Source organism: Plutella xylostella, chromosome 14 (assembly GCF_932276165.1).
Source record: "Plutella xylostella chromosome 14, ilPluXylo3.1, whole genome shotgun sequence".
Lineage (NCBI taxonomy): Eukaryota > Metazoa > Arthropoda > Insecta > Lepidoptera > Plutellidae > Plutella > Plutella xylostella.
Window position 1 is genome coordinate 7,506,700 of NC_063994.1, and position 27,722 is coordinate 7,534,421.

General features: G+C 39.7%; 1 protein-coding gene across 1 annotated transcript in view; it reads right to left on the bottom strand.

Moving 5' to 3' along the window:
- The window catches only part of LOC105383511 (AF4/FMR2 family member 1), a 111,885-nt gene that overhangs the window by 46,146 nt on the left and 38,017 nt on the right, over positions 1-27,722 (bottom strand). The window contains exons 5-9 of the mRNA XM_048625561.1: positions 14,463-14,572; positions 12,829-12,906; positions 10,109-10,153; positions 9,568-9,663; positions 8,794-8,854 (exon numbers count right to left, since the gene is read on the bottom strand). Of these exons, the coding sequence (XP_048481518.1) occupies positions 8,794-8,854; positions 9,568-9,663; positions 10,109-10,153; positions 12,829-12,906; positions 14,463-14,572 (390 nt within the window). The remainder of the gene's footprint in view (positions 1-8,793; positions 8,855-9,567; positions 9,664-10,108; positions 10,154-12,828; positions 12,907-14,462; positions 14,573-27,722) is intronic.

Here is a 27,722-nt window from a genome sequence, read left to right on the forward strand (position 1 = left end):
TAAACCACTCCATACATTGCTGCTCAGTGCGAAACAAAGTAAACACTGTCGAATAAGTTTACTACGCATTACTAGAGTAAGCCATGAAATATGTCTATCAACCAGTAAGTAATACACGCACCGTAATATAGGTACTATCGGGGAAGTAACGGGTTGTGTTGATGAAGTAATGGTCATCATCACAACCTGTGGCGTGTCGATGTACCTACGCCACATATGCGGACACCCCATAATCAACGAGGCGCTGCATCCTACACCAATGGACGAGCAACCGGCCCGCCGCGGCATCGTCACCGATGGCGTGATATTCAACCAATGGCAAGACGGCTAGATCACGACATCGCGCGCCGAACCAATAGCGACGCGGCACCACTACTACTCCAACTTGAAGATGCGCTTACATAAAAGGACAAGCAGAGGACAGCCCTTCCCTTTTTCTCGGCTTGCGCTTCTAGCTTTCGCATCTCTTTAATTCTTTTTGTGCTTTGCTTAAATTCAATTATTAAAATTAACTATCTAGTTTTGTATCAAATCCCTTTTCCAAATTCTATAAACCTTTTCTATCGCAAGTTCAGTATTAATGTTTGTGTAACGTGTAAAAATAAAAATTACTTAGTGTTCGTGCTTCCGCATTTTTATTAAAAACTTCACATAGATGGTTAGGTCTCAAAATACCGTAAAAATTAGCTTGCAAAGTTAGCTTAGGCAAAATTAGGCTAGGTAACTACAGCTAAACTGGTGACCCCGTACGAAGAAAGAAACAAAAGAACACGTGTGAAAATGCCATTGACGGAGGAACAACCGCAGGGTGAAAACTCTGGAACCAGTGCTAGAAGCCGTGGCGTGGAGCGGGTTGGCGTGCGAATACCACCGTTTTGGCCGGAAAGACCTGCAGTATGGTTTGCTCAATTGGAAGGTCAGTTTATTTTATCTAATATTACTGTGGATTCAACAAAGTTCTACATGGTAGCAGCGAACCTAGACCCAAGCATTGCGTCAGAAGTAGACGACATTATCGTGTCACCGCCGGCAACTGGCATGTACGAGAAATTGAAAACCGAGGTGATTAAAAGGCTTTCCGTGTCACAACAACGCAAAACTTTACAATTACTTACGCACGAAGAGCTAGGAGATCGCAAACCCTCGCAGTTTTTACGTCATTTACGTAACCTCGCAGGCCCCAAAGTACACGAGGAGTTCCTGAGAGAAATATGGACCAGTAAACTACCAGCTAACCTACAAACGATTGTTATTTCACAGGCGGAATGCACATTAGACGCCGTGGCGGACTTGGCTGACCGCGTGCACGAGATCGTACCCCCGCATCACCAGGTAGCCAGTACGTCCACGGATTTGCCAGGTACTGCTTTAGAGCGTAGAGTAGCAGAACTGACGCGGCAAGTAGAAGCTTTAAGCACACAGGTACGTGACGCACGTTTTTACTCTGACGGTCCACGTGGCCGCTCTCAATATCGCCGCCCATCCCGCACACGCCATCAACGTTCACGTAGCCGCAGCAAGACACGCCCTGAAGGCCATCGGTATTGTTTTTACCACTATAGATTTGGAGCCAGAGCCGAGAAATGCACCGAACCATGTTCATTCAAGTCGGAAAACTTATCGGGCAGCCACTGATTGCGGCAAGTGACTGTCCTGCATCATCATCAGGCCGCCTGTTCATCGTTGACCGAAAAACTAAAATAAAATTTCTCATAGACACGGGTTCGGACCTGTGTGTATTTCCAAGGTCAGCAGTACGGGAGCCACGCAGCAAGACAAAATACGAACTGTACGCAGCAAACGGTACGAACATATCAACCTATGGGTACAAGCAGCTAGAGCTAGACCTAGGATTACGACGTGCATTCACGTGGCGTTTCACTGTAGCAGATGTCACAAAGCCAATTATCGGCGTCGACTTTTTAGTTCACTATAATCTACTAGTCGACTGTCGCAACCATCGCCTCATTGATAATCTCACAACACTATCAGTCACGGTACCAGCAAGCCACCAGCAGCCCAGCGACACTATCTCATCCGTGCGCACTACAGCCGGCTCGGAGGAAAACCTGTTCATCAACATCCTTCGAGAATTCCCAGAGGTAACCCGCCCAGCTGGTGAGCCTTTACTAGTTCCTAAGCACAATACGGTGCATCATATAAGGACGACACCTGGACCACCGGTCTCCAGCCGTCCGCGCCGTCTAGACCCAGAAAGACTGCAGACCGCCAAGAAGGAGTTTGATGAAATGCTGCACAATGGCACCGCTCGCAGGTCAGAAAGTCCATGGTCTTCCCCATTGCACCTGGCACGTAAGAAAAACGACGGCTGGCGACCGTGTGGAGATTATAGGAGACTTAACGCCCGAACCATACCAGATAGGTATCCAATCCGCAATATCCAGGATTTCGCTCATCAGCTGGCGGGCAAACAGGTATTTTCTACAGTAGATCTCGTAAAGGCCTATAACCAAATACCGGTTTTTAAGGAAGATATCTGCAAAACAGCCATCACAACGCCCTTCGGACTCTTCGAATTCCCATATATGACATTTGGACTACGAAATGCCGCTCAATCTTTCCAGCGTTTTATGGATGAAGTGCTCAGGGACCTGGAATTTTGTTATGGATATATCGACGACATAATTATCTATTCTGAGAACCAGCAGCAGCACATCCAGCACCTCAGACAGCTGTTCCAGCGACTGGCCGACTATGGAATCCTCATAAACACATCCAAGTGTGTCTTTGGTGAGAGTGAAGTAACGTTCTTAGGTTTTCGAGTATCAGCAGCTGGAATCCAACCACTCGAGTCTAAAGTACAGGCACTCCAGGACTATCCAGTACCAAAAACAATGAAGGAGCTAAGGCGATTCCTAGGTATGATTAATTTCTATAGACGGTTCATACCAGCAGCAGCCAATATCCAAGCCCCACTCAACGCTCTCCTTGCCGGCCGAGACGCAAAAGGAAACAAGCCGGTCGACCTGAAACCCGAGCACGTGGAAGCATTCGAGCGCTGTAAGGCAAGTCTGTCAAAAGCTACATTACTTTCCCATCCGGACTACAAAGCACCACTGTCAATCCAAACAGACGCATCTGACGTGGCTATAGGGGGAGTTCTTCAGCAAAAGAAAGGAGACACCTGGCACCCACTCGCATTTTTTTCCAGAAAACTGAGCCCATCACAGAGGAAATACAGTCCATACGATCGGGAGCTGCTCGCAATATATGAAGCTATACGCCACTTCAGACACATGGTGGAAGCACGAGAATTCACTATCTACACGGATCACAAACCGCTGACTCACGCATTCTCAACACCACGTGACAACTGTTCACCACGCCAATTCAGGTATTTAGACTTTATTAGTCAATTCAGCACTGATCTGAGATATGTTGCTGGCAACCAGAACACAGTCGCAGACGCCTTGTCTCGCATCGAAGAGATATCCCCGAAGCCGCTGGATTACCAGTCCTTGTCGCGAGCCCAAGAAGAAGACGCTGAATTGAGGTCCTTGCTGAGAAACGGAACGAGCCTGAAGATAGAGAAAGTCAGGTTAACAGACTCCAACACACAGGTATATTGTGATGTCTCAGTATCTCAACCACGCCCTTACCTAACAGCTAACTTCCGTAGACAAGTATTTGACAACCTACATAACCTCAGTCATCCAGGCGCGAAGGCCTCTGTCAAACTCGTCTCGCAGAGATTCGTCTGGCCTGGAATGCGCAAGGACTGTCGACAATGGGCAAAAGAATGCATACAATGTCAGAGCTGTAAAGTAACAAGACATACAAAAGCACCTTTAGCAAGCTTCGAGACTCCTTCGGCTAGATTTCGTCACGTGCATATGGATATAGTAGGTCCTTTACCATTATCTTCTGGCTTCAGGTACCTCCTCACCGTCATCGATCGCTTCTCTCGTTGGCCTGAGGCGTACCCGCTTGAGGACATCACAGCGGAGACCTGCGCCCGCACCTTCATCGCTGGCTGGGTCGCGAGGTTCGGCTGCCCAGAACGCATCACAACAGACCGCGGCCGGCAGTTTGAATCGCAACTATTCAAGACCATCGCTACACTCATCGGCGCATCACATCACACGACCACATCCTACCATCCGGCAGCCAACGGTCTGGTCGAGAGGCTGCATCGTCAACTGAAGGCAGCCATCACCTGTCACGTAAACTCAAGATGGACTGAAACCCTGCCACTGGTGCTCCTGGGGATCCGAAGCGCCTGGAAGGACGACCTGCAGACATCAGCTGCTGAGCTGGTGTACGGCGAGCCACTTCGCCTGCCAGGCCACTTCTTCGAGCCCCCCAAAGATGAAGAGATCGACATGAGCGACTTCACCAGCAGACTACGGGGCCTCATCAGACAGCTAGCTCCCCAACCAACATCGTGGCACACAAGCACGAACCGCATCTTCTACATCCCGAAGGATCTACACACCAGCAGCCACGTCTTCCTCAAGCAGGGTCCAGCGAAGAGGTCGCTCCAGCCTCCCTACTCCGGCCCATACAAGGTGCTGAAACGAGGACCGAAAACCTTCGACATCGACGTTCAAGGCAAGCAAACTACGGTAACAGTCGACCGCCTCAAACCAGCCTTCGTGAGCCAACCGCAAACGCAAGTTCCAGTTCCTAAACCTCATGATGAGCCAATGAAGAAAACCAGAAGCGGGCGAGTAGTTCACTTCCCAGACTACTATCGACCGTAACCAGTCACGGTCTCGGCAGGGGAGTATTGTGGCGTGTCGATGTACCTACGCCACATATGCGGACACCCCATAATCAACGAGGCGCTGCATCCTACACCAATGGACGAGCAACCGGCCCGCCGCGGCATCGTCACCGATGGCGTGATATTCAACCAATGGCAAGACGGCTAGATCACGACATCGCGCGCCGAACCAATAGCGACGCGGCACCACTACTACTCCAACTTGAAGATGCGCTTACATAAAAGGACAAGCAGAGGACAGCCCTTCCCTTTTTCTCGGCTTGCGCTTCTAGCTTTCGCATCTCTTTAATTCTTTTTGTGCTTTGCTTAAATTCAATTATTAAAATTAACTATCTAGTTTTGTATCAAATCCCTTTTCCAAATTCTATAAACCTTTTCTATCGCAAGTTCAGTATTAATGTTTGTGTAACGTGTAAAAATAAAATTTACTTAGTGTTCGTGCTTCCGCATTTTTATTAAAAACTTCACATAGATGGTTAGGTCTCAAAATACCGTAAAAATTAGCTTGCAAAGTTAGCTTAGGCAAAATTAGGCTAGGTAACTACAGCTAAAAACCCATCACGTCCCCTCTGCTGGGGCACGGGTCTCCTTCCAATGAAAGAAGGATTTAGGCCTAGTCCACCACGATGGCCTAGTACGGGTTGGTGGACGTTCAGTTAGTTCGATTACGTTCATTACTATTGAAAACAATATCCCATGCGCAATTTGTCATACGAACAATGTGCAATTTGGCATACGAACGTTTGTTTGTAGTAAACATGCGGGCGGGCTTCAAGTAAGAAATCGAGGAATTCCCCGACAGTACATAGGTAATTCAGGTCGTTCAGTATGAACAATGGACCAGTATAACTAGGCCTCCGTATTTTTTCTGTTACTTCAGAACCTTTCGTCTCGTGGAGCAATGTCGACAATATCAAGAGGGCTGTATTAACTGGATGGCAGGTCATGTCCAATGAATACATCGGGTAACTTTTATTGGAAATACTAACAGACTGAAGGTTTTTTATAATAATGAGTTATCAATCTGATTTATGATTACAGGCAAGACTATTAATTAAGTACGTAAAACAATAGTAGACGTACGTTACATACAAACTGATGAAAATGGAAACAATTATTACTGTTATACACGTACAATGTACCTACATGTATGTATTTGTATTTGAAATGAAAAGTAAGTATACATTATTTTTCATACTTTTTATAATAAAAGAAAGTCGATATTTCAACTAAGTAAAACAGTTAAATACTAAATGAAAGACTCGCTCTCGTCTATTATTGAGACATAATTATTTATAAAATAAATCAGCATTAATTCCGGAATCCCCACGGGATCTCACATACCCACACATATCTCAACCTCAACCGCCCACCAACAATACGCAACTTTATCAGTCACAATGAATGTCGAGGCAACGATAACCTGCCATTCAGCCTACGGCCGCTTTTAATCCTATATCTTTTTTTTACATTTTCCAGCCAGCTATTTCGATCGACGCGTTGACGGCGGCCGGCGCTGATGTACGGACGACGAGCCAATTTACGGAGGCACCTTCGCCCCAACTTATGGGTTGACGTCAAGGCCTTTCAGAGCTGGTCGGTTTTAATTGCCATCGCTATACTTCACTTTCAGCGACCAATTAGTGCCTAGACGAGGCTGGGCCGCGACGAATATGCTATTAGAGGTTTAGCGATTGTATTGTGACTTCGGCTTTGCGGTATACAGGTGTTTTGATAAGGTTTTTATGCGTTATATGTACTGTTGTCGCCGCGCTTAACATCCGTCGGGAATTAATTATGTATACAGTTACGTGGAGTTGCTTGTAAAACTTTTATTATACCTATGGCTCGGCGATAAAACCGTCAAGTGTAAATTGGTTTTGCGCAGAGCATATTTTTCCTGTAGCAGTCTTATAAATTATATCGTATCGTCTTCTTAGATGCTGGATAAGTTAAGTAATACACAGTAATACAGGATGTCCATTTTGTGTGGACAAAGTAGCAAGCAGAACGGTCAACATGGCTAGAAACTAGACTCGAGGCAATAACGCGCTTCAGACACTAAATATTTAAAGTTTTTATTCATTAGTGGCCGCGCCTGAGAGGCAAATGTTTCTGTGGCAGCCGTGTTTTATGGCCATGTTTGCACTTTGTTTAACTTTACTGGCACAAGTGTGTGTGTGTGGGGGACTTTAACCCCCACTATGAGTTGACTGACATCGCCCATTTGCCAACAAACAAAATGCATTTAAAGTTTTGACCAACACCTTTTTTTCTGTGCAATTTTTGTTAGAAATATTAACTTGGTCACCGGTCGCAGCTAAAACTGTAACAGCAGGCATTGTTGTCCATTCATGTTAACTTTACTGCTTCATATTTTATGCATACCTGAATAAAAGGTATACTTTCATTAAAAATAAAGTTCAACAATATATTCACCGCCAATCTTTGTTTTTGGTGTGCGCTATTGGACATACTCTCTTTACAATAAACAAATACACAATCAATTAACAAGCCTGTCAAGCAAAGCACCATCGTTCAGGCACAATGTTATATGACGTATCTGCATCTGCAACATAACGCGAAACATTCGGCGCCGCAAGGCTCGCAAGCCGCGCTTTCGTTTTTTTTTTTTAAAATATTTACTCTTTTTTCCACCTGGATATTTATTCGTATAGCTGACAGGTGGCGCTGCCGGGTCGCTGGATTCGAACGATTGCGTCGAATAAGTGTTTTTTATTTACTTTATTCATCGTTTGCTACACAAGGTGGCCTTTTAACCGTTTTGTTAGCGCTAAGGGGATACCGGCCGAGAATTTATGCAGCCGATTCGTATAATTGGACTGATTAACTGCTGGATAAGTAGGTGGTAATTGGCTTCGCTCTTCGCTATCTGACTTTTTAGCTGACGGTAGTTCACAATCACAACCATGGTAGTGAAAAAAAAACCTAATTGAAATTGTGATTTTTAAAACATTCTTGGCCCCGCAAGAGACGTTATAAGTTGATAAATAAATAGGTATAATATGTATGCAAATAGAAAGCTGTACCTAAAAAGCTTCTCAACAAAAGGGTATGAAAAATTCGCCGCCGTAGATTACACAACCTTTCGACGTGAATTTATGACTGAAAACATTAACGGCGATCAGCGTTTCTTTTTTACGGCAACTGCGAAGCTACACAAAATATTCTTGTCTCGAAATTAATACTTTCATAATATAAAAAGTATTTTACCAACAAACCAGAAACTTCCTGACTCACAAATTACAGTAACTCAGCTATACGTATCCTACAAATCCAAGCAAATAAATAACGAAACTTAAAAGACGTGAATCAGAAAGACAAAGAATGCTGCTCGCTTTATACGAGTGTTTCAAGTTCAATTACTATTAGTCGAGTTGAAAAACTTTATATTCACTGTGCGAGTCCGCCATTGGTCAGTTAAAATCCGCCATGCTAGTGGCCAATTAACGCGCGTCTAGGGAACTAGGTGGGTTTTTATCGGCCAATGTCGATAAAGGTATTTCTAGCAAGCGTGCGAACCGGAAAAACCTATACCTACATCTTGCATTATACTTTTTGCCGCGCAAAGGCATAGAGAATACTGCTCGAAATTGCTAGATTGCTTGGAAAGGCAATAGTTTGAGATAAGCTTGACTATAAACTATTTATCTTGTGTTCACAGGAAAACCCAGTTAGTACTATGAGTGAGCTGAAGAAACTGACATAATAAATACCTCTGAGTAAATATACTGACTGAGTAAATACCTCTATCCTCATTAACTCAAAGTAAAAAAATATATCTGAAAATTGCATGTGAAATGCTGATTCATAAGTTTCATAACATAAAAACTTGTAATATTCAGAGACAATCGTATTAACATAAATAAATTATAAATTTATGAATAAATTTACAGTTAAAAACTTTTAGGAGGCAATCCCACCATAGTCTGTCAGTCATTAACCACCTGTACCTACGAAATCAGGTAACCCGGTGTTATACTGACATACTATAGTGAAATCTACAACTTATCTCTACAACTCACCGGTGGGTTTAGGAAGAGGTGGTTTCACGTCGTTGGAGCTCGCTTGAGGGTTTTCTTGGACCTTCGAAAGAACACATCGATTTAAACGATGTTTTTCATTTGTCTTTCTGACGGCTTTACTATTGCAAATAACTCATTTATACTTCGATGAATTAATTATCGTTCCACAGAATTATCACTTATAAAAAAATATAAGTGTTTGAGTCAGATATGAGCTGCCATATTATAATTAAAGAGCGGCTAAAAATACTTACTGTAATCGGGATAGATATGAAATAAGATTAGATGAATAAACCTTAATTGTCCAAATAAATGTACATTATAGTTCAGTAAATACGTAAAAGGGTGCGTTTAGAAACATGCCGCGCTGTTTCGTGTACCTTTGTGCGGTAGGTAGGTGCATGGCAGTCAGAAATTCGGAGTCAAAATTCATTGCAAAATGGTGACTATTGTATTATATTTATAGCATGACACGCCATTGACAGGCGTATTTAAAAGCGTGTACTATCGAGCTCCAGTCAGTAATAATGCCCAATTAATTTTTGCGAGCAGCAGTTGACAAGGTGACTGTATCGCAATATCTGAACACACCGTAACGTACAGCAAGGCTAGCACGGGGCGCAAGACGCGCATGTCAAGACGTGACAAAGGTTTTCCGTCATGATCGCTCTCGAGGCAGCGCAAGACAAAAAAAAACTCGTCTTGACGTGCGCGTCTTGCGCCCCATGCTAGCCTTGCTGTGCGGGGCAAAAAAAAATACAATAAAATATTTACCTTATTGGTATAGTGGTTGAAGATGAATTTGTTGTCTAGTTCTTTCCTGGGCGTTTGCGCGAGCACTGATAAAGGGGTCGGTAGGGATTTCATTTCCTGAAAGAAAACAATTTATTAATATAATTATTGACTAGCCGATGCCCGCGCGCTTCGCTTTGCTTTAATATGTTTTCCTGTTGGAGATTAGTGATGAAATGTATCCTATGTGTTAATCCGTTCTGTGATTTTTGTGAAAGAGAAATTAACATCTAGGTAAACACACTTTCGCGTTTTTAATATTAGCAGAATGCAATCTGAGGTAGCTGTAGTAGCATTCTTTAATCTCCCAAGTTACCTTCAGGTCTCTCCACCTTATTACAAAGTGGTATAATGTAGAAACTAGAGCTTTCATAGAACTTATATGTGATAACTTTATGCATTATTAACTTTCAAGTTGCAAGTACCTATATATAAACCTCTCTTGTAAAATCTAAGTAAATCTAGTCTAAGCTAAAGAGGTTAATTAACATATTCAAGAATAAGATAAACAGGACACTATTACCTTTAAAATACTTTCTATGGGGGGCTGGCTGCTTTCGATGGTGTTCTGAAAGAAAAAAATACATAATATTAGTTTAATACATAATAATAGTAATAGCTAGAAATGTCAGCCATAGGCCTGGCTATACAGAGTATACAGAGTGGCAATTTTATCAGAGACGTTTTCGTGGCAATGTTCTGACATATTGAATATAATGCAGTATAATGGCATGTATATTGGTATAATGATAGGTTTTAAGTTATTAAATAAATAAATAAAAATATTTACATCAGAATATATATATATATATATATATATATATATATATATATATATATATATATATATATATATATATAGGTACTTTAGAATTATTTATTTGAAAACGATTGGCTATGTATTCTTCAAAATCTTGACATAGTTACTATAAAATAAAAAAAATAAAAATTTGCTAAAGTTTTATTTTATTTATCACTGTCTAAGAATGTGTGATTGAACAGAAAACATATCTTACTAAAACAAACTCGTCTGCCGAACCATCATCAACTGTAAGAATCTCGTTTAACTATGGATGCTATAAATTATTCAAAAGTGGCATCTACTATCACTAAAATACGGCTTGGATTTCGTCACCAAGCCTTGCTTTCTCACTATAATAAAAGTCGGTCGAATTCACACCCAGAAGGATAAACAATTTTACGAGTACATATTATGCTTCTTTAGCTATGGTATGCTTATTTTAAGACGATTTTACGTACTATGATTTACTGCTTTACGGTACTAAAATATTATATTTCCGTTTAAGGTCCAATGATCATGGTATGGTGGATGGTGACCGATTAAAGAAGCTTTTTTCAACACTTCCTATCTAAATACACCACGTTCACTTATCATTAATTTTTAAACAACTATTTAAAGCTGTAATCTTAGCAAGTTGAAATAAGGGGTCTGAATATCTAAAACTTATTTAGATAAAGCTAAAGAACTGAGAAAGCATTTTGTATTCTTCCTAGGGAATCGAGTTCAAAGAAACAAAGTTTTCAATGGTAATTCAGCTAGGGTCCAACAGTAGGCAGTTACCAGCCTCGCTGCTTCGCTAGATTATGAATCTTAGCTACACTTTATATCTTGTTCATAAATCTCGCTCTTTGAGCCCGGTCTGCATGCATATTGCATATTTAAACTTACTGGCAATTAAACTTTTTCTATGTACTTAAGACGTGAGCTTGCAAACAGAGATGAAGCGGTGGATTTTGCGAAAGTTGCGCTCCGTTTACTCTTTAAGAGTGAATGTTAAGGCCGATTTACATCAAGCGGTGACATCTCACACACGGCCATGGGCCTTCCACACATAAGTACTTATAGTATGTATAGTATGAGTAGGTACGTATAATTAAATGAATATAGTTCTCACTATAAAATAATACATAAATAATCTCTAAATATAATTCAATCTATGAATAGTATGCATAAACAATAACTGAAATCTTTATTCATTCCTGAAATCGCTGCCAAATTGCGTTTTAGTTGCAAGATGGACGGTTGCTGTTACTAAAAGTGGTCGCGATTTAAATGTGTAAATATTTATTCACTAAACAGTAGTAGGCTATATTATTTACATACACATTTATGTGTTCTCCAAATGTAGACATGGGCCATGGATGTATATTAATAAGGTTGTCTGGTAGATATTGATTTAAGCAATAAGGCCGCTTTTTTGCACATTTTTTTTAATTTTATAAGTTGTTTTTTTGTATAAGTTTTTACTATAGTGCAAATAAGGAGTATTGTATTATAATATTTGTCCGGTCAGGACTCGAACCTAGAACCAGCAACAGTTAGTTATTCCACTTTCCGCTAGCAGGCGATTAATGATGATTATTTATTCAGAGTGGAGGAATCACAATTTACTTAGAACTGGATGAGTCACCAATTTACAGGGTTCTGCGAATATGGCTAGTTTCTAGTCTAGGTTGGCTGGTTAGGTACACTGATACGAAACAAAATGCTTCTTAACTCGTGTGAAGGAAAAGCTATAATAGTAAGTCATAATTTATGTCTGTGAAACTCAAAAGGTATGATAGAATAGCGTGATAAAAACGTATGGAAGTTTTGAAGGTTCGTCCCTGCTAAACAAATTAAAAGTCTGATGATAAATGAGAGGACTTATAGGTTAAGTTAGAGCACGTTAGAGGTTAAATTTAAACGAGATTCACACGGAAATAATACTTAATATGCGGTATACTTCATGTGTGTGGTTGTTACCCTCCTTGGAAGAAGTTTATGTCTAGCAGTGGGATTTTAAGGTAAGTGTCCACGCAACGGACGCATCGCATTCAGTATTCTTTGTATATAAATTCACACAAGTGCGTCCACTTCATCGGCATTGCAGACGCCATATACGTACGATACCGATAGATAGACGCAGATCAATGACCATCATTAGCCGTCAGAGTTGGCTCTAATCTTTCGACAAATTCTGAGGGCTGATGATGGTCATGGATATGACACATGTGATACTTAATCTGTGGATGGTGGCCCTATTACCCTGATTACACCTACCAAGTAGACTGACGACACAGTATTCTCAGCCGATCCTCGACCAATGAACAGCTAACAATTGCCCGAGGATACTGTCTCGCCACTCCACTCGGTAGGTGCTGATGATAGACATGTTTGAAAGATCAGCATTTGCTGCATAGCTAATCTGTGGACAGTGGTGCTATGTCTGGTGTCCATACCTGATGCAGAGTGCCGTTGGGTATCCGCAGCGGGGGCGGGCGGTGCGCGGGCGCCGCCGTCGAGCCAGGGATGTCGCTCTGCAAACAAACAATGACGCCATCTTTGATTTTTGTTTTTTAAATTCGAGCCGGTTGCAGCAAAGACTGAGCGTGAATACTGGAAAGATTTAAGGATATTCGGTAGAACATCGATATTCGGTTGTTATAGTCGCTTTTTTATGATTTCTACAACCATTTTAAATTAAACAGTGGGTAAAATCAAGCGTATTGCTTATTTCAAATGTATTGTCAAGCTGAATGATTACGGCGGCAAAGACCAAGGATTTTCGGAAGAATATTAGTTGTTATAATCGCTTGTTGTATGAATTCAGCGTCAATTTTAACTTAAAATTGGGTTAAATCTATGTAGGTACGAGTACATGTACTATCATATGCATTGTCAAGTTGAACGATTACCTACGGGCTGATGATGACGACGATAGTGTAAAAGATTTTATTATACTCAATTTATGATTCACTCTCAAACTGGTTATAAGAGAGAAAACTCTCATTTATTAATACTTAAATAAACTTAGCGGTGGCTCCCGCTATTATAAGGATTTGTTACAATAAACCCATCTGAGCCGCGGCGCCTGCCATTAATTAACAAACTTTACAAAACTGTTCGCTATTTCTTGTAAACAAACAAACAGTATACGGACAACAAACTTAGAATGCTCACTTTATGTCGCCCAGACTGGACAATGCAAGTTTCCTCATTTAAATAAAATATTTTCACGCCATTGTCTTCATAGCTTTGAAAGTTTCACTCTAATTAAGATTCTACGTACTGCGGTCTGAGTTACAATATTTAGCTTATGATTAGAGTATGAATATTGATGTCGGGGCGTGTTCGTATTAATAATGCAAATTGATGAAGTGCTATTTAGAAGGCGGCGGCGTGCGAAATGATGGCGACAAGGTGTCTCATTAAATTGCATGTATTATGGTGGTTAATTAACATCAGCGTTGCATAATCATATTTGAGTGTTATGGCATATTTTTGTGTGGGTGTTAGTTCTGCACCTGGCTCTATCAAATTCTTAGATGTATGTACAGTTGTACAGTCAGCCAAATATATAATGCTTGTACAAGCAATGCAATCCTGGGACTCTGAGACTCATGGATGGAAAATAAATGAATCAAATAATAATCGTATTTTCATTCGTGTCACATCAACCGTCAGTGAATCATAATAAGTTTTCATCAAATTTAAGTGATTGTGCGGAGGTGGCCAATACAGCTCTTTTCCTTACTGCACAAGCCCACATAAGTCATTGCTGATTTTATAAGCCATCACCATTGATGACTATGCTTAGTCTCTGTATCCTCAAGTTACGTTTATCTACATCTACCGATACGCGCTACGTCAGAAGCTCCCGCCACCTGCCGTGACCAGCGCTTAGCCGCCTTGTGTACCCTGCCACCAGCATACCACCAGGTACTCAAGTGTACTAAAGTGTACTCAAATGTACTCAAGTGTGTGTACTCTCCCGCCACCTGTACCCAAGCGTGTGGAATCTCTCTGCCACCAGGTACTCAAATGTGTGTACTCCCCCGCCACCGCGTACTTAATCGTACTCAAGTGTACTCACAGCGTTGCGCGACTCTTTTACCTTGTAAAAGGGCCGGTGGTGGACGCGGCCATTCTGCGGCGCGTGCGACGGCTTCTTGAACTCGCTCTCGCGACGCGACGGCGGCAGACCTGAGGAAGAGGATAGACGTTATTGAGAGGAAGATAGAGCTTATTGTTGGGTGAAAGTAAACCTTAGAAGACCTAATGGCAGAAGAATAGAAGATATAGGACGACATTATTGAGTGGAAGATATAAAGCTTATTGTTGGGTGACAGTATAATTCGGCGGGAGACCTAAAGGCAGAAGATAATAGAATACATTAGTTTCAGGTGAAATAAAACCTTTTGAGCCCTAGTGGCAGAAGATACTATACGATATTATTTTTTTGCTATTTATGCTATTTTATTAATGTACCTACTTGTAATTTAGGCATACGTATCGGTGTGAGCGGGTCAGTCTGTGGTTAGCTAGATAGTTACGAAAATGTACTTGTTTAATAGTTTTATAAATCAGTTGATCAGTATAAGTGTTAATGAATAATCATCTTCGTCTGTTTATTTGTCTAAGCTTAAGGCCCTAAATGTCTGGAAAATTTATTACGCGTTTCACATTTGACTCCCCCGAAACAGCAAGTGCTTATAAAATCACTCACTCAATAGCAGGTACATAAGTTTCGATGGCAAATTTGTGAACGTGTTCAAAGTTACAGCTCCGTTGCGGCTCGCGTACGAAACACTTCGAGCCTAGCACTAAGTTTCGCCGCAATGCATACTAAATTACTGAGCTAATGAGAGAACCAAGTTTTTAATGTATGTATGCCGTTTTATGACTTGCTCAAGACGCGAATGTCGAGAGTTTAAATGCGAGGATTGTGTATTTAGCGATAGATAAAATTATGTCTGCTACTGAATTAAGGTGCAAATTGGTGGAGGGCGACACGATGTTGCAATTGCAGCAAAGTAGCACACGACTTTTATGTATTTCTTTGAGATTATTCTTCGATTAGACTTCGATTATTTGTACTCGACGCATCCATAGAAATACATAAAAACAAGTCGTGACCTGGCAGCTGCTGCCAATTTATACCTTTAGTAGTTTTTTCACGACGCGAACGACCGACGATAAGGGATATTATTTGTAGTCTATATCCGTACTTTTCTATGATACTATGATTACGTATTTTCTTTTCCATCCTGCAGCATTTCCGTGGGAATCTATCTGGAGTTCTGGACACGTGTTTAAGGAACTATCTCTTCAGAAGGCTATTACCCAGCAGAGCGCTCACTGCTTAGAGTAGTTATAAACTAATTTCGTTGAGAGCTTTTTTTATAATTTTGCCGTTAAACTTATTTTAAAGAAAATATTAAGTAGGTAAACAAAATATTATCATGAAGTTAAAACATAACTTTAGCAAGGTACTGCAAAAACACGGCAAATCTATTAGGGTATTCTTTCTTGACGAGCTTTAGTAAAAGCCCAAAAATAATTATTTATATTTTCCGTCAATAACTATAGACCGTATATTTAATTTATAGAAATCTGATACCTATGCCCGAAATAATATAAGTATTAGCAATTATGAATGCTAAAATAATTAAGAAGGTGCTTATCGAGACTGACACACACGCGACACACAAACTATGACACCCCTTTATTTCTTCGTCAGCAAGCATTACCCAGACCAACTTATGCACAGTAATAAAAGCGAGCTCGTACCGCGAGTGTACGAAGTCGCAAAATCATAAGGCACTTCGGCTCAACTAAAAGTGGGTGGGTCTCCCCAGCTACCCCCTTAGGGAGGCTTTAGGGGGAATCTCGGCTAGGTGTTTAGCTGGTTTATGGAGATTGCGATCGGGGACAAAGGCGTCCGAGTTTACGGCAGGATCTGCGCGGCCTGTGTAATGTGGCGCATTAAAAACTGCTCAGCTTTCCGCTGCTTCATGAGCGGTTTCGCTAATGATTGTATCGATCGGTTAATGTTTCTCGACGACGTTTTTAGTAATCGCTCGTAAAGCTCGATGACGAGTAATGATATAGAGTAGAGTTTCGGTCCTTGCCCCGGCCAATGCAATTCTTACAGATTGAACACTATGAAATGGGAGCGTTTACACTGAATGAACGAACAAATTGTGCCATCAATATGTCTTTTGATCGAAATATCCTTGGATTCTTTATTGGAGACTAAAGTAGAGTTAGGTTGATGGATGGATAGGAGGAATGGGAATGCAAAGACTGACGTGTCTTGTTTTTGTGATTGGGCAGTAATCTAGTTATTGTGTGCTAGGATTTGCCAAACGAAGAACCATTAACTACATACATAGTTCGTTAATATAAACATGATGATCAACATTCTGCTCGCACTAATATGAATTAGATAATTATGTTATAAGAAGGTATTAGGTTTAAGTAATTTGCAAGGCTTTTGCAAAATCTCGAAGATATGCATATCGCTAGTGACATAATAATTATTACTGTGGGATACGGTTATATATACACGGGAACCTCAATGTAAAGATGAGTTTACCATAATTAAAACACACTTGATCTCTAAACTCACATAATGTTTGTCCAGTGTAAACGCACGCGTTCGGCCTAGCTATAACTATATTCTTTTTTCCCATCTGTATAAGCGGTAAGTGCGATTGCCTCTATTACTATTTTCCATTACTCAATGGCTACTTATTCAACCACAAGTCCGTGACTGGACCCACTATCAACCCTATGTCTATGAGCATACGTGCTTTCAATCTCATCATTGGTCTGTGGGCATTACCCCACTAATATGTGATTATGGCAAGATTGGATCTGAGACTGCACTGCATTCAATTTTACTATCCCTTTTTATTGTTTTTCAAAAAGAGCTACGTATAATACTGCGATAAACTCTTTGTAATTTGATATGAGACTTTTATTTTTAAACAAAATGGATTCTCGGAAATGAAAGATTAAAAACCTGGGCTGAAACGAGAGTGGCATTAGTGCGCTAGGCTGTGAAATAACACTAATTTAAAGGTGGCATTTCACTGGCGATGGCAAAATGGCGGATGTTAGAGTTCATTAACATGCCGGCAGCGAATAAACGTTCGGGGGAGAAACTGAAAATAACTTAATTAGAGTTTTTAACCGAAATTCGATTTAATTGAAAGAGGAGACAACTAATGAACAAGGACGCTGTGGATCCGTAGGTGAAGGTGGGGTATTCGATACAGGTGAACAATCCTGAAGCAATCGTGAGCTTGTAGCGATAGTGCTATAACATTTCAGGATATTTATCCTTGACGCGTCCGCGTCCCAGCCCACATTGGGGAGTGATATCTTCTGACCAAGAGATGAAAACTTAGTTTGACTTCACCCCTTAGTATTAGAATCATTTGATACCATAAACTAAGGCCAGATGTCCAGTTGCCCACCAGTGTATTCGATGGTCCATACTCGTATATACGAATTAACATTATGAACCACAGAATCACGGTATAAAGCTGACCGTAGAAAGCAAACAGGGTGCAAAAACCGGAGGTCCCGCCCGGCAGTGATTAATACCGGCACAATTTGTTTAATACCACCATAAATTTAATACTCGGTCGTAGGGATGTGCCATGTTTATGAATATATTGATGTATCGATACGATGCCGATGGAATGCAATGCGTTAAGTTTAGTTTAGCATTAAGTCCACCTAATTGTACATAATTACTTTTGTATATTGTGCAATGAAGAATAAATAAATAAATAAATGCGATTCATATTTTTTTTGTATCGCTATAATGGAATTTGTATTCTTATTTTGTTTTAGGCAAAGACAATACTTATATTTTTTATAGCACGCGTTTTTTATATTTAGGAGAATTTAGATAATTATTTATAGTTAAATAAACATATTTTCCTATATTTAAACACGATTATTTGAAATTATATTCTATAAATCCAATACTTCAATAACCGTATCAATACAAATATATTAATTGTACTGTTGAGCAATGAAAGTTCCAGTGACATAATTAAGGAACGGCAATGGCAGGTGGAACTTTTTTATTGCTCGCTATTGTATCTCGAATCCATCCAATCAGATACGATACAATATCGATATCATATCATACAGCCCGCTACTAGCGGGTATCGGCGTCGCGTCTCGGAGGAGCGGTTGGCTCTAATAACCGCACACAACTCACTCAATGAGACGCGGGAAAAGACGCTTCAGTCGCTCTCGTAAATACGTGTCATCCGAATCTTATACATATCATATTATACTACACTCGCGGGCAATGAAAAAGTTCCAGAGACGAAAGGCTGAATGACGCGTTTTGCTATATTGAAGTCCATTAGGAAATTATTGCAAAGTGGAAATTCATCTGCAGTACTTCTGCCATTGTCGATGTATTCTTTTATTGATCGTCTTTATTGGCGTGAGAATTTACGCACAATGGAATGTTAAATTTTAACGTAAATTTTCCACAGCTTATAATCGATAAAACAATCACATCTCCCTTTTGGAAATTCCACAGCGCGTACTGCGGGCGGGTTTGTTTGCGTAACAAGTGAACAACCTGTAAGGGCAATGCCTTGATACAAAGGTTACATACAAACTTACTAAATTCTAGGAAAATGTTTGATGAAACGCACAGGCGATACTTAGGTAAAAAAAAAATACAAACACTCACGCCTTGTACTAATGTACTCCCTTGCGGGGTATGCAGAGGTGCATTGCTGCAGCCACTTTTCGCCAGTGTTAATCCCAATGTAATAGGTAGGTACTTGAATTTATTCTACTACGAGAATAGTACTCTTATCCTACTATCTGTAAAAGACACTAAACTAGTTCATGTCAGCATTTTTTATTATTATTAATTAAAGGTACAATGTCGATGTGGAAATTTAATATTCATTCGTCTCGTAACTAAAACGAGGAAACAGCGACAAAGGGTTATCACGTGGCCAAAACTTTTAGTTTAAAGAACCCGTAGAAATGTATACCTTTAAAATATTTTTTTTCCTTGCTTTTGTTGCTGTCTAGGCATATTTATAGATCAAATGTGTGCTTGGGCAGGCAGCCCACGACATACTTCACACGAATACTATCAAAAGTAAATAAATGCTCATCGTCACCATTAAATTCTCAAAATAATTAATGTTTATTTCTTTATTTATTTACACACACATGTTATTTCAACGCTTGTTTTATTTTATTGGGAAAAGCAAACAATTGTACAATAGATAGCACTAAATAACAAAGATCAAATAAAATTTGGTAATTGTACAACCAGCACCGCTTTCCACAGTTAAAGCATACACGACACAATGAAATGGTTAAGATACTGTTTTTGCTTGTTACTAGTACTCATGATATTGTGGCTTTAAATCAAGAAAATGGAATCGAACAACATCACTAAACCGTAGCCCAGTATATATTTGTGAGTTTCCAGCACATAAAACCGATAAGAACGCGTTCTCACCTGACCGTTTTTACTCAGAAGCTTTTATTCAAATGCAATGTAAATACATTCGCATTCATCTTCCGAGAGTAACTTCCAAATGTAGCTGTCTCGAGAACAAACGATATGGGTTCCTTGTGTTGTGTACCTATATAGGATATTGGTAGTGTTTCCGATGTTATTGCTGAAGTGTTTTAGATTCTTAATCCATTTCAAAATTGGTGAGCTATTTTCCAAAACTAGTGTGGGTTTTCCGAAATACATAAATACATATTTACAGATTCTAACGAATCAACAAAATTAAGTTAGTTCAGCCGTTATCCCGTGAAAGAAACAAACAAACATGCACAAAGACCCACGAACTTTCACCTTTATCATATTAAATTTATTAGTAGGTATACCTAAATAAGTATACAATATTATTGATCCATTGCAAACGTACACATTTCGCAAACAATAAATCAACGCCACCATACCTACGTTTGAATAGCTTTTCCTCATTAACAGTCGTGCGTTTTCTTTTTAATTACATATCCAATAAACGTCAATTAGGGGGTTGGCAGAACAATGGCGGCCGCCGACCAATCAGAGGGCAGCAGCTGCGGCCGTTGACACGTGCGCCGGCGCAGCCGTTCGTTCACCACTCTCTATCGAGGACTATACAACCTATACCACATAATAATACCTAGTACCTACCACAACGTTTAAGCTGTGTGCAAAACTGCAAACCATAGGACATTGTCCGTTGACAGAGCGGTTCAGAACCTCTATCAAGCGACCAATATTAATGATAATAACTAGCTTTGTTTCCCCGTGGGAATTCCGGGAACAAGAGAGGCCTACATGTTAATTCAGGGTGTCAGAGAAAACCGCTGCACAAAATTCGTCACAAAACATCAGCGGTTATCCCGAGAAAATTCGGTTTAAACACATTATGTATAATGTGAAGTGGTACCAGTTCCAATATAATGCGTAACTGAAAAATATAATAGTACCTATCTTCCGAACCGTCGTCGTTTAAGTCTGTTTGTGCACATGTTTATGCTCGTAGTCGACGTATTGTGTTGTGGTTTAGGCATGCGCAGTCGTTGCACTTTGCTAAATAGCGTGATTCTTTGCGTAATTTGTGTCCAACTATTAATATTTAATATTATTGCACAGCGGCATAAAAAAATAAATAAAATAAATATGTGGGGACATCTCACACACGGCCATCCGACCCCAAGCTAGGCAGAACCTGTGTTATGGGTGTCGGACAGCTGATATATCTACACAAATACATAGATAGATAGATACTAAATATAAATATCAACACCCAAGACCCGAGTACAAATATCTGTCTTTAACAAATATCTGCCCGAGCCGGGAATCGAACCCGGGACCTTCGGCTCAGTAGTCAGGGTCACTAACCACTACGCCATTCGGTCGTCATAGACCACTGAATCACTGTATGTACTTTAACTTAATATAACAGACAAGTTTCCTTAACTGTATTCCTTTGATACTGTGTATCCTAATAAATATAGGACGAAATATTATCATTGCACGACTCTAATGCAGGTCAATAAACCGACATCTCTATTATTATCTTATATAGAATTAAAACGTGTGTTTCGCTTAGCCAGTTGCACACTTGACAACATAGAACAACGCGGACTCGTATGCTTGACAATGGCACTGCTACCATCTGCCTACGAGTAACACGCAGTAGAAAGGCTGTCAATGAGTACACAGTCTGTTTTCCACCGACCAAGGGGACAGCAACCTTTGATAATTACAGTTCAAAATGTCTACGTCATTTCGTATTCATACCCAATCGGTTCTACGCTCGGCCATAATTCCTTCTAAACGTTTACTTTTGTTCCGTTCCACATAAAAAGTTACGAGATCGTATTTCACCGCAAAGCATGTATTAAAAGATGGGTAGCAATAAAACGAGTGACTGTAAATTACAGTTCTAAGTGTCAAAATTAATTAATTTGGGTTATAGAATTACTAAGTGAGCGACTGACTGCGAGTGACGAGAAATCAACAGAACAGCAACTTACAAACATTAATTTGAGTTACTTAAAATACAAAATGAGCAGCTTCATAATATTTGAGCGACTTAATATTTGTTTGAGTGTCAACGTTACGTCCTGCATTTTTTTTCAATATTTGGCAAATGTATTTTTTATACTGAGCGGCATTTTATCTTAAATGAAGTGTTTCGAATACAAAAACCACTTTGAAAAATACACTAATGAGCAGAGTATAATGAGCTCACATTTAAAAAATAAAAATAATATGAAATAACTATTTGAAGAAACACTATTCTATTAGTTGAGAAATTTTATTATTGAAATATAAGGGTAATTAAATAAAACAATGTACTCCATAAAAATAAAGTAATACGCATGCATTTATTTCAAAAAAATGAACAAAAATTTAAATAAGACGCTTCAGTCAACTAAAAAAAAAACTTGTTATTAATACTAAGAAACATTGATAGGTATGAGGAGCCCTACTACTCATCGTCACTGGTAAATAAGTGCGGGCTTGGACTTATTGGGCCGGCCTCGGTTTCTTTTTTGCCCATTTTGCTTCCAGTGGTGGTGTTGTTAGTTTGATCCGAATTGATAGCCCCAAAACGTGTTTGCATACATATCTATTGAAAAATTCGGGACAGTCGCACGATCCTTTTTGCCAGTGCATTTAAAAATCTGTAGTTTTCATTAAAAAGCGTATCAAAATAAAAAAACATAAGTCCTCAAATAGAATATCAGTATCCAATAATCCTAACTAATATTATAAATGCGAAAGTAACTGTGTCTGTCTGTCTGTTACTCTTTCACGCCAAAACTACTGAACGGATTTGGATGAAATTTGGTATACATACGGTCTAGACCCTGGGAAAGAACATAGGCTACTTTTTATCCCGGAATTCCCACGGGAAAACTTTTTAAGGCGAAGCGAAGCGCGCGGGAACAGCTAGTAATTAATAAAGCATACAAAACTTTGCTCAAAGTGAACTTTTTAGTAGTTCGCTAAGTGTAACCTCACTTAGAAAAATCGAATATATCTTAATATTGAAGTTGCCCTCTCTTTTTGTTGTATTTCCAGTCGCTCACTTAGTAATTAAGTCGCTCGGATAAAATTTTAATATCTGAAATGGATTTATCACAGTCCACTTTTTGTAAGCTCGTTCTGGATTTTATTATAAATCAATATTCGTCGTCAGTTTAGTTAATTTTTCGCTTACTCAAATTCATACCGCTCAAGTTATTAAAACAGTATGTCATCATCAGTCGCAAAGTTTTTTTTTGTTCGCTCGTTTTATAATTCCCCTTAAAAGATATGTACAGCCGACCCGAGTTTCTTTAGAGCCCTATAAGTAGCTAGTAAGGTGCGGAAATTTCGTTTTTATTTCTAAGATTTTTTGAAACATCTAAACAGCAACTTATTTTCGTAATCTCCTATACAAAGATTTTATGAATCGTATATCGAACACATTCCTTATCTTTTAATCAGCAGAATGGAAGGTTCCTACCTATATGAGGTATAAACTTTGAACTATGAAGTTTGAAGCTATAAAATTTATGATGTAGACGAAAAGTGGACATAGCTGTAACTAGGTCGGCAGGTTTCGAGCTGAAATTCGTGGATAAAATGAACTTAATAAATTTTAAAGATAATATTTTTAAGATTTGGCGAAAGTGTGAAGTAGCAGCTCTGGTTCAAATCCCGACGTGTTAAAAGTAAGATAATATGTAGGTACTACGTATGTAGCTCTCTTCCATCCAAAGGTTGTCTGGTAGAGATTGCTTTAAGCAATAAGGCCGCCTCTTTGTACTGTTTTATTTTTAAAATTTTGTTTTTTTGTAATTTTTGTTCTTGGTGCAAATAAAGTGTCTTGTATTGTAATTCTTGGACTCCAAGAGTCGTTGATATATGATGAAATAATATCACATAATATGTACGCTGTACGGTGATGCTCTTCTACCTAACCTCTATAGGATTATCATCGCATGCCGTGTATTAACATTAATAACAGTCCATTTTGGAGGTTCCCTTTAACGAACAAACCGTAATCCCACTAACGCAATGGTAAATAGAGACAGATAAGAATAGAAAGAGCTATTCCGAGAAAAATACTAAAGTAAATATTACGCACCTCAATAAGTGATGTTGTTCTTGGAAGTTGTGGCCACACTTTAGATTAGAAAGAAACGTTTAAGCCCTTAGATTAACAATATAAGAACAAGATGGAAAGTCCGTTCGAAATAAACATCTCACTAAGCTATTATTTTGAATTAATTCGGTTAGAAGATTTGCGACTTTATGCATTGGCACAATGGTTGTCATAAGGTTGAGCTTAAAACAGTTTGTCAGTAAGCAAAATGCGGACAGATTTTAGTTTTGTTTTTTTTTTGTGACACGCCATCTAGTAGTATATTATTAATCTAAGTTTAAGCCAGACCTTTACATTGTTGTGCACTTTATTACGTGCCTAATCCGTGTAGCAGACGATGTTAGACTTTAATAGTTTATTGGGGTCTATATTGAATTAAATCTTTCCGTGTAGGTTCGAAGATAGGATATAATCAGGCGTTAATACTGATCTGGTACATCAGTAATTATATCTCTCCACTGTATCAGCGAGGTTTCATAATTTGTGAATTTAAGCAGTCAATTCAAACACCTGTATAAACAAGAACCACTAAAGATACCCATTAACTTCTTAATTTTATCGAAAAAAGGCGAGTTGTAAGTTTAGCTATAATCATAATCACAATCAGTTTGTATGGCTAGTAGCTACAGATCGGATAGTGGTATGATTTGACGACCCAATGGTGTAGTGGTTAGTGACCTTGACTGCTATGCCGAAGGTCCTGGGTTCGATTGATATTTGTTTAAAGACAGATATTTGTACTCGGGTCCTGGGTGTTGATATTTATATTTAGTATGTATCTACTCGTATCTATGTATTTGTGTAGATATATCAGCTTTCCGATACCCATAACACAGGTTCGGCCTAGCTTGGGGACGGATGCCCGTGTGTGAGATATCCCCACAAATTTATTATTTATTTAATACGCTGATTTCGACATGGTTGGGAGCGGTCAAGTTTAGTTTCTCCAGACTGTATACTATGGATGGACTAGGAAAGGATTCATTAAAAGTTCATAACGATAATGAGTTTATGAAGTGCCTTTGTACAATTTTATTATGATTATGATACAATAAACAGGCTTTCATTTTATGAGGCCGGTATATAACTATAATGATTAAAAAGGGTGCCGCCGGATTGAAATTATGTGAGCAATATTATGTTAATAGAGCTATCTACAATCGTACGTATTATTTAATTAAATCAATAAAACTGAAGTAGGTGTGATGTTGAGATTATGTTAATAAAAACATTGCATGCATATATGAATGCCATACACTGGTAAGTGGTAGTGGTAGGTAAATAATATTTATTTAATTACTTACAACTGGCTGCCTATAATTTCGAAGCCGAGAGCAAAAACAAAATCTTACCTTTAATATTTTCGAGACGAAAATTCTATAGTAATTTTATGTAATGCTATGAATTTCGTATACTTAATATAAAGTAAATAAAGCCACGTTTTGCTTGAAAACCGGTTCCATGTGAACAAAAAGTCGCCGGGAAAACTTGTGAGGGCAAAATGGCGTGAAAATGTCGAACGCCGTTGTAAATTCACCCCTGCGTGCACGTGATAAGAGTCACGTGTCGCATTTGCATGCGGCCGGCCATGTTAGCCGAACAGTGGGTTAATTAAAACGACCTTGTCACAAATAACTTTACGCAAACACGTTTTCTTGTCGGAAGTCCAACACTTTATATTGTCTCCCATTGTAAAATTAAAAACGAAAATAATTTAAATAGTGTAATCCTATGTAAAACTTGCGGATCTTACAGCCAAAACCAGGCCAAATCCAATCCTCATGCAATGTATAAATATTGACATCACAATATGTATACATTTGAAACGAATACAGCTGACCAGCGGAATAGAGGATCGTCCACACTACACTCGAGCTGCACTCGAAAATAATAGCCAGGAAATATAACGGCCCCATTACACTATAGGATTCAGCGGTGACCATTACTCGTGGGTCACGCGTGCCGTATCCAGGTTATAAATTCCCCGGGAGGCGGCCGGGGAATAAACGCTGTTCTTTATGACCCCTATACGTATGTATAGGGACCTTTACCCGGCGAAATGGGCCCCGTATACCGGTATTTATTTATTTGCACTGTTCTAAAGGCCTGTGTCGCTAAATTTGTGTTAACCCGAAAAGGTGCGTGCATTTTTTATACGAGTACCTTTACCCACTTGTTTTAGTATCTTTAATAGTTTCCTCAGCATTAACATATTTAAATATATTTATGCATGAAAAAATAAACCTAAAATACTTTTATTACTTTTACATTAATTTATATTCATAATTTAGGTCACCCGATTCAGTCAGCTGTACCACAGAATAATAACTAGTACCAGTAGCTGTACCTGTGACCTGTTCGGCAGACTCTGTTGACCCAACTGAAGACCGACACTGGCAACACCGTTTCATCAGTGCCCGAAATTCTGGGAGAAATTGAGAGATTCTACGGACAGTTATACACCACAACACAAAACCCTATTACCAGCGGTGCTCACGACAGCCGAGCGCCACTCACCCGACACTATACCGAAGATATTCCGGACGTCAGTCTAGACGAGATTAGTATAGCTCTCAAACAGCTAAAAAACAACAAAGCTCCGGGAGATGATGGAATAACGACAGAACTTCTGAAAGCCGGCGGTAGACCGATTTTAATAGCACTTCGGAGGCTGTTTAATTCCGTCATACTCGAAGGCACAAGCCCGGAGGCATGGAGCAGAAGTGTAGTGACTTTGTTCTTCAAGAAAGGCAACAAAGCCCTATTGAAGAATTATAGACCCATTGCACTTCTGAGCCATGTGTACAAGCTGTTTTCGAGGGTTATTACGAATCGTCTCGAGCAAAGACTCGACGACTTCCAGCCACCCGAACAAGCCGGGTTCCGAAAAGGCTATAGTACCATAGATCATATACACACGCTTCGGCAGGTTATACAGAAGACCGAGGAGTATAATCTACCTTTATGTCTAGCGTTTGTGGACTATGAGAAAGCCTTTGATTCTATTGAGCTCTGGGCGATGCTTCAATCCCTTCAGCGGTGCCATATAGACTATCGCTATATCGAGGTGTTGAGATGTATGTACAATGCTGCCACAATGTCAGTTCGATTACACGAACATAGCACAAAACCGATCCAGTTGCAAAGGGGCGTGAGACAGGGAGATGTTATTTCTCCGAAACTGTTCACCTGTGCACTGGAAGATGTTTTTAAGCTTGTAAAGTGGAAAAGACTGGGCATTAACGTCAATGGCGAATATATCTCTCATCTACGATTTGCTGATGACATAGTGATTATGGCGGAAACGCTGGAGGAGTTAGGCGAAATGCTCACAGACCTCAATGATGCCTCTAAACAAGTTGGGCTGAAAATGAACATGGACAAGACAAAGGTCATGTCGAACGAACATGTTTCATCATCGCCCGTAACTGTAGGAGGTGTCACCATCGAAGTTGTCAATCAGTATCCCTACCTAGGACAAGTGATCCGATTAGGTAAATCCAACTTCGATAAAGAGGTAGCTCGTAGAATCCAACTCGGATGGGCAGCGTTCGGGAAATTACGACACATCTTCACTGAAAACATACCTCAGTGTCTGAAAACAAAAGTTTTCAATCAGTGCGTGTTGCCAGTGATGACTTACGGAGCCGAGACGTGGTGCTTCACCAAAGGGCTTATCC